Source organism: Lotus japonicus, chromosome 1 (assembly GCF_012489685.1).
Source record: "Lotus japonicus ecotype B-129 chromosome 1, LjGifu_v1.2".
Taxonomy (NCBI): domain Eukaryota; kingdom Viridiplantae; phylum Streptophyta; class Magnoliopsida; order Fabales; family Fabaceae; genus Lotus; species Lotus japonicus.
In genome coordinates, this window is record NC_080041.1 from 48,569,245 (window position 1) to 48,578,022 (window position 8,778).

Genomic DNA, 8,778 nt, shown 5'->3' on the forward strand with positions numbered 1-8,778 from the left:
CAAACATAGATTTTCGTCAGGTACGCGAAGTGCAATTAATTTTTGTCGGAGATCAAACTCATGAAAATAGTATAAATGAAGACTAAATGTGCAATTAAACCCATTTTAATTTTATTTTCGTAAAAGCTTATAAATCCCTCCGATTAAAAGCCCTAGTCCCCCTCTCCCTCCCAATAACCAAAACAGAAGCCCTAGTTCGAAACTCATCACCCGCACCACACGTCCATTTTCATCGCCCACTCCCACCGCTGCAGGGAAGAATCGTCGCCGTCGTAATATTGCAGGGACCGTCGCCTTCGCCGCCGCACTGCTGGAACCACCACTCTGTCCCACTGCTGCTACCACCCTTTTCGGCGCCGCACTGCTTGATTTCGATCAACAGGTAAATCTTCTTCATTGCCGTTTAGGGTTTCTCAGCTTTTAAGCATTGATCTGTGAATTCCTCCATTTTCAAACCCGAAATCACTTCGGGTTTCTCTTCAATTAGTTGAAGCTTGATGACGAACAATGTGAGTTAGTAATGAGTTATAGTTATATGCATTCAGGGTTTGATTGGTTTTTCTTGTTGTTGTTTTCCCAGGCGCAGTCACCCATTTCAAAGAAAAAATGGGGTTCAATATGCAGTCATACGGGATCCAATCGATGCTGAAGGAAGGCCACAAACATCTCTCTGGTCTTGATGAAGCCGTTATAAAAAACATCGATGCCTGCAAACAACTTTCCACTATCACCCGAACCTCGCTCGGTCCTAATGGTAACCCTCAACATTCTCATTTTAATATTTATTCAATGATGAAAACTGATTTCTAACTGAAAATAGACTTTGTGACTAACACATCAACTAATGTGACTAATCTGTTAAATGCTGTAACAGAAGTGTAAAGGAAATAAATTGTTGAGAGTCGGTGAAGTGAACCGGTTTCAATAGATTTAGAAATTTGTTATTGTTTGTATGATGTGTTGTTTTGTGAACTTCAGGCATGAATAAGATGGTTATTAATCATTTGGACAAGCTTTTTGTCACGAATGACGCCGCTACAATTGTGAATGAGCTTGAAGTTCAGCATCCTGCTGCCAAGATTTTGGTTTTGGCTGGGAAGGCTCAACAGGAGGAAATTGGGGACGGGGCGAATTTGACTATTTCATTTGCCGGGGAGTTGCTGCAGGGCGCTGAGGAGCTTATCAGGATGGGTTTGCACCCGAGCGAGATCATCAGTGGATATACCAAAGCTATCGCTAAGGTTTGTTCGTTCCTTAGCAAGAGCCTTAGGTTACGTTTGGATTGGTAGAAAAGCATGAACGACATTAGGTTTCATCTTTTGGATTGTTTAAAATAGGATAGAGAATAAAACATTAATTCATTTCATTCCATCCAATACTTTTCTTTTCTGTCCCATCTAATTGGGGATATGGGATGGACCTAGCTTTCTTCAATTCCATCATTGATATATTCAAACAAGAAACCATATCTTCAGTTCAGTTTTTCTCATTTTGTTCCGTCTGATTTCATTTTATGACACTCACCGTTAGATATCTAAACATTTTGGATAGTGAGGTTTGGAGGGGAAAAGACGATGAATTTTCCGGTTTTAGATTGAGAGTATTATAAAACGCTAATAAAACTATGGGATTATCAAGAGTTTATATGATAATCTCTGTCTCTTGAAATGCCATAATGTTTCTCTAAGTCTTTATCATATTTCAGACTATTGAAATATTGGACGAGCTTGTGGAGAAAGGTTCAGAGAGTATGGATGTCCGTGATAAGGTTCAAGTTATTTCTCGAATGAGAGCTGCTGTTGCTAGCAAACAATTTGGTCAAGAAGATACCATATGCTCCCTTGTTGCTGATGTGAGTAGTTCTCCATTGCCCAGTTTTACTATGGTAATAACACTTTGTTAGTGTAACACTGAATTCACTGACTTTTGTTTGCAAAATATAGGCATGCATCCAAGTGTGCCCAAAAAACCCTGCAAACTTTAATGTGGACAATGTTCGTGTTGCGAAGCTCTTGGGAGGAGGATTGCATAACAGCACAGTTGTTAGGGGAATGGTTTTGAAAAGTGATGCTGTTGGTTCTATAAAGAGAATAGAAAAGGCAAAGGTTAGCTTTCCATATATTTGGGACTTTCAGGGTTTCATTGGAGACTGCTATTTTATTTATTTTTGAGATTCTTCACTACTTTTCATTTTTCTTTAATGCTAGATTACTACAAGTTATGTGATCTCAGGACTTCTTGTGCTTTTCAGATCATTTTTATGATTAGAATGAAGGCTAGACTTTTAGTTTTTGGCTTTTTGCCTGATGTTTTTGAGTAATAACAAGGATGTACTCCTAGTTTTGATATTTTATTTGCTTAACACATTCTCTCTTCTAATGATGCATGGCTATAAACAAATAATTAATAAATGGCCTATAATAAGCAACTGATATAAATAGCCAATCTTAGAAGATGGAACAACTGATGGATTGAGTTACACTTCAATGTTTATTGCTTTATTAAAAAACAGAATCAGGATGTGTGATATACTGACATTTTCTAAAATTGATTTGATGGGTGTTTTCAGCTCACTATTGTATGTGATTGTTTCCAATATAGATGGACTATCTCACCCTAAATTTTTTAAAATGTTTGTTTTTCGTTGAGTGTTGGGTCCTGTAGGAGAAATTGCGATAACTATGCATTATCATAATCATCATCATCATCATTGTTGTCATCATTATTATTATACCCGACATGATTTATCACAGACTTTAATTAGATTATGATTTCGTCTTGGTTCATTATTTCCAAGGGGTACATACCCCCTCTGCAAGGGTTGAATAACAAAACTAAGGAATGATTTGTTTCGACTTGCATCCAGCTCACGTTTGCCTACTGATTCTACCTAGCTGATTGTTTCCTTGCATGTTGACATATTGTAATTCAACTTTGAAGCTGAGTTAACTTCTTGTTTCTCTCAGTTTTGGTTGAAAATCGTATAATTTCCTATCATCAAGGAGTATGATCTGTTGCTAATTGCTTATTTCTTTTAATATGATACTACCTCCATACCTCATTAACTGTCCAGTTAGAGAGATTTTAAGTCTGTTTATTTATATTTGTTCACTTAGAATTTCAAGAGAGCATTAATTGACGTTTTTCCAAATAATGCCCTTGAGAGAAGAGTAAATGAGAAGAGAAAAAATATGTTTTAAGGGGTTAAATAGGAAAATAAATAATAGTTTTCTGATAGTTAACAACATTTATTGCATTTCTTAATAAGTGTGCTTCTCTTTCTGGATAGTTAAATAGGAACGGAGGTAGTAAGAAACTTAATCCTTTAGTTTTTCCTCACTATGATCCACTATTATCATATCTTTTTACTAACTACTACTAATGTCTTTTGTCAATGGCAATGGTGTTTTAGGTTGCTGTTTTTGTTAGTGGTGTTGATACATCTGCAACTGATACTAAAGGAACTGTCCTCATTCACTCAGCTGAGCAGGTATATCAAAATGACTGATTTTGTTACAATCGTTTATCTTCTCTGTTTTATATAATGGGATTGTATTGTAATATTTATTCATTGATTAAATGTAGAGGTCTATTCATTTGTGTATAGAATATTCTGTACTAATGGAGATTTTATGATCTGATGGACCAAGATTTTCTTTTCATAGTTTATGGAGTATGTTATATTTACATACATGCCTAGCATACATACATGTTTGTGTGTTTACACACACACACACTTATACTTGTTTGTACGATGTGCTTGATGTTTTTGCTTTTAACTTTATTTTATTTTATTTCCTTTCAGCTAGAAAATTATTCAAAAACTGAAGAGGCTAAAGTAGAGGAGCTCATCAAGGCAGTGGCTGATTCTGGTGCCAAAGTGATTGTAAGTGGAGGAGCAGTAGGAGAGATGGCTTTGCATTTTTGTGAGCGTTACAAGTGCGTGAATTCTTATCTCCTCTTTTTTATGTTTTAATTATCTCTTGCTATTACACATCAAAGGTCTAATATTAGCATTGTCATTGTATCAATTTGATGTTATGCTTTGTGAGATTCTAATTGTTCTCAACTCCCAAATTCCTGCTTGTAGGCTTATGGTTCTGAAAATCAGTTCTAAGTTTGAACTGCGACGATTTTGCCGGACAACTGGTGCTGTGGCTGTGGTGTGTTTTGCTTCTTTGGCTTCGTAGAGAATCTTCTATTTTCTTCCTTCTAATCCATTTTTTCTTTCCTGCTATAGCTGAAACTTAGCCAACCAAACCCAGATGATCTTGGATATGTTGATTCTGTTTCAGTTGAGGAAGTTGGTGGTGTAACGGTATGTTGAAGCGATTGTTTGGGTTCTGTTATTATTTGTGGTTCACTGTTTATTTGTGTGTTTGTAAATGGAGTTCATCTTCATCCTTTAGCGTTTTCCTCATTTGTACAAATGTCATTTGTTTTTCCATAATATGCAGGTGACCATTGTGAAAAATGAAGAAGGTGGAAATTCTGTGTCCACTGTTGTCTTACGGGGAAGTACTGATAGTATACTGGATGATCTTGAAAGGGCAGTTGATGATGGAGTGAACACATACAAGGTAATTTCCAATGTTTCTCCTCCCCCTCCACCTTTCTTCCCCAAAAGAAAAAAAACTTGTTAGAAGCATGGCCTTTAAAACATACTACATCTGTTTTGGTAACACTTTTTGATATACTTGCATCTAATCATAGTTTGGAACACTGATTAGACTTATTTTGCACGACTGTTATTAGGCCATGTGCAAGGATAGCCGAACTGTGCCTGGAGCTGCAGCAACCGAAATTGAACTAGCAAAGAGGGTGAAAGACTTTTCCTTCAAGGAGACAGGGTACCTTGTATTTCCATGTTTTTTTTTAAAAAGGATATGAGTCTGCTTTTGTGGGGATACATTTTATTCAATATTTAGATGTGCTGTTTTTTCTCTTCTAATTACATAACAAATCTAGTTTGTTATATATGATGTCTTATTGTGTCCAATTTTGTGCTATGTATTCTATCTATGGAGTGTGGGTAATAACATATTGGGATATTTGCAGCGTATGACACTCACTAGTTGGTCGTGTTGTGTATAGTTAGTTACTCATAAGTCTTGACTGTTATCTTCTATTTTCTTTCTATCTTTTTGCCTTGTGTTTTGGATCAACCCTAACAAGTAACATCCTATTAGCCTATCAGAAAAAAACAAGTTCCATATGTAGTTTTAGCATCTAAGTGAATGTTTGGATTTACTTAATTTTTAAGGAAAATTTCCCATCCCTCATTTTTTCTTCAGAAGCTCAGGGAGACTAAATTTTCAGTTATTAAGTTATTTTGAAATTTGAACACATATTAAGCTTTTCCAAAGATACAACAACTTTTGCATTGTAAAGATCTTCATTTGCCTAAGTCCATGTGAAGCACTTTACAATATTTGCAATATTAAAGAGTTGCTCTGTGTGGGTAAATGATAGACTTGACCTTGACCTAAAATCCTGTGCTTCTAATAATTCGATTCCCATCTTTGAGTAGCAAACATAAGAAGTTATGAGACTTGTTCAACAACTTTCTAGTTTCTACACAAGCTGGCCACTTCCTTATGTTGGGTCAGTATCTTTTCTCACTAGAGTTGTTGAGGGTAACAAAACTGCTCTAATAAAATCAACACTTGATTACAAGTTAGAAGATTCCATTATTTACATTTTTGATTTTTAGTTTTTTACCATGCAATATATTTTGCTGACTACTTTAGAAACTAGTACAATATCTTCATGTTCCAGTATTTGATTCGACTTGTTAAATGCTTCTCTGGCAATTGAGACATTAATGGGAAGTACTAAAGATTTGCATTGGCTCTGCAGATTGGATCAGTATGCCATAGCCAAATTTGCTGAAAGTTTTGAAATGATTCCTAGAACATTGGCTGAGAATGCTGGGCTAAATGCAATGGAAATTATATCTTCTCTGTATGCTGAACATGCCTCAGGAAATACTAAAGTTGGCATTGATTTGGAAGAGGGTGTTTGTAAGGATGTCACGACCACACATGTTTGGGATCTCCATGTGACTAAGTATACTACTATCTTTCTAATGCATGCGTCCTTTTTATAGTGGAAGCCTCTTAACTTATGCAAATAATGAATGTGGTTTCATTATTGCAAGTGTAGGTTTCTCTAGCTTTACACATAGAAGTTTGAATACAATTATAGGGCACTTGTGACTAATGGAGCCTTCTGTCAACTGCTTAGATTTGAAAAAAATTGCATTTTGAATTAAAATTTACCTCACTATGGGGTACACTGGTTTAATCCTTGCTTTTATCTGCTCAGGTTCTTTGCTCTTAAATATGCTGCTGATGCTGTATGCACCGTACTACGGGTGGACCAGGTAATCAACTGGAAGTAAATAGTATTCAATTGTTCTCTGTTGATTCCATTTTCCTGCTTATAAAGTACCTCGAACCACATTTTTCTTTTGGGCAAAGAAGCTCAGAAACAGAAAATGGTTAATGATAATTGATATACTATAAAAGAATTTTCAACTTTCAACTCTGGGCAAGAAGTGTTGATTTTTTTATTTTATCTTGGACTGTGTTTTTCTTTTTCCTTATTTTCAACATTGGAAATTTGCAACTTGTAGTATAGATTAATTTTAATAATCACAGCTTATGGCTTGTTGAACAGCAATTAACTGAAGAATATAGGTACATGATACTTACCATATGGGATCTAAGAGTTAACATTTTTTGAGCAGTTGGCCTGATTTCATCTTCCTTCTTTTGTTCTACCATAAGTAGCGTGTTCAAATCCCCTGTAGCCATGATTCTTTCGCTCTAATTTCCTCTTTTAACCCGTTCATGAATGCCCCCCTCATGAGCTCCTCATTAGCAAAAAGTTTAGAAATTGAAACTTCATTCAACATCCCTAATTCCCAAAGCCTTCCCAGTGCAGGACATACCCAGGATAGGTAACAGAATTAGAAAGAATGTGAAATGCTGGGAGAATCTGAGTAGCTTAGCGCCTCAGCCTACTCCTTCATTGCCCAACTGAAAAACAGAATTCTCTATCCTCTAATTGTCCTAATTATAATGCGGGGCCTAACTAACTAATTTGTCAAAGTTGGTTAATTACCCATGGTTAAGACCCTTATTTTATTTCTCCTCTCAGACACTTCATTAGTGGATGGTCTATCCCCATCAGACCCCCTCTGTTTCAGGCCTATCGAGTCATCTTAAGGATTCTCATAACAAGAGAGATGGAATTTGCCAACCAAGCTTGATGAAAAATTGGCCAACTCACTGTCGCCATCCTCGGTTCCCACCATTGAAAAACATACCCCTACTATGTTGTCAACCTTCTCCACCCTTTGGAATTTGATTAATCTCAAAAGTAGCTCTCCTCTGGTACACCCATGTATGTGATCTTCACCCCTAAAGTACGACACCTCTACTCTACCTGGTTCTCCCTTCTTCACTCCTCTCAGTCATATGTCTAAGTTCCGACCATCTCTTTTGCTGTCTTTCTCCTCTGTTCCACCCCTCAGATTTGCCTTGCTGCCTCCCGTTGGTCTGTCACAGTCTTTATCATCTCCATCAGTTGTCTTAATCCAACACTCTAGCCTGCTCTCCATCCGGAGGCTCTGGGTATTGGGAGCCCTTATCCCAGATTAACAGGAACTGAGTTTATCATAGAACTGATAATGGAATTTCATCGAACACCTCTGATTACAAAGGGATATCACAGCCAAAGTATAATGAGAAAGAAAAGTGATGAGAGAAGCCTCCTTCTCCTTTATATTGACGCCCCTCCCTCACTGATTCCAGCATCTAATCCCCCCACTTCCTTGCTGCCACGTGTCAGGTCCGTTAGGATTCAGTATAACAGTATTTCTTTCTGGGCAACTGACTTCCACTACTTTGCCCATCATTTCCCATTCTACCCGTACTGAACTTCCTTATGTGAACCTCATTGGAGAGGCCCATTAGTGGATCCATCAGTAGCTTATGATATTCATTTCCTTAAGTTGCTTCGGGTTCTAGAATCACTGAAGCAGTGTGGCCTTATTATATCTTGTTATTTCTTATACGCTCACACTATTAGTAATGGCATTGTGGTTCATGTCTAATATATAGTCAAATTAATGGACATGCATTATTGTTGTCACTCCAGTGATGACAGTTTCTTGTTGCCTAATGCAATTGGTTGGGGTAATAAACCTGTTTAATTGGTTGTTTTAGCCATGACTATATTTGTCATTGCATATTCATTTTATGTGAAATTGGATGCAAGATTTTGATCCATTTTTCTTATGTATAAATTTATTAAGATCATATTTGGATGTTCCAGATTATAATGTCTAAACCAGCTGGGGGCCCCAGGAGAGGAGACAAACCTGCTGGCATGGATGAAGATTAGTTATGTGAGAGTTGACTGTTGCTTTGGTCATGTTTGTTTCTCAACATGATGTCCTAAACTTTGCTACCTGGCTTAGGTATCTTGTTTTGTTTCAGTAATGGGATCCTACATTTTATGTTTTAATTGTTGATTTTAACTGGGTTACAAAGAGACGTGATCTGTAAATTTTGTTAGTACGCTTTCGAGACTGGTGGTTTTCATGTGTGAGTGAGCATTATTGCTGCTCTAAGCCCTTTTGCGGGTTTTTCTTTTCTTTTTTTAATTTTGTTGGGTTTATTATTTCTTCAATGTTTTGACTAACTTATCTTGTATGCCATGAACTGTAGTGTTATAACTTGATTATGAAAGCCGCTAGAATTGTTATAA

The 8,778-nt window shown here is 36.7% G+C and overlaps 1 protein-coding gene across 1 annotated transcript; it reads left to right on the forward strand.

Annotated features, from left to right (window-relative positions):
* Positions 1 to 148: 148 nt before the first annotated feature.
* LOC130741855 (T-complex protein 1 subunit theta) lies at positions 149 to 8,778 on the forward strand. Its single transcript, XM_057594428.1, has 14 exons — positions 149 to 382; positions 581 to 754; positions 979 to 1,241; positions 1,706 to 1,852; positions 1,944 to 2,105; positions 3,413 to 3,490; positions 3,806 to 3,939; positions 4,091 to 4,163; positions 4,241 to 4,318; positions 4,458 to 4,580; positions 4,756 to 4,850; positions 5,860 to 6,069; positions 6,328 to 6,385; positions 8,344 to 8,778. Exons 2-14 carry the CDS (start codon positions 607 to 609, stop codon positions 8,410 to 8,412), a joined length of 1,638 nt encoding a protein of 545 aa, XP_057450411.1. The 5' UTR covers positions 149 to 382; positions 581 to 606; the 3' UTR covers positions 8,413 to 8,778.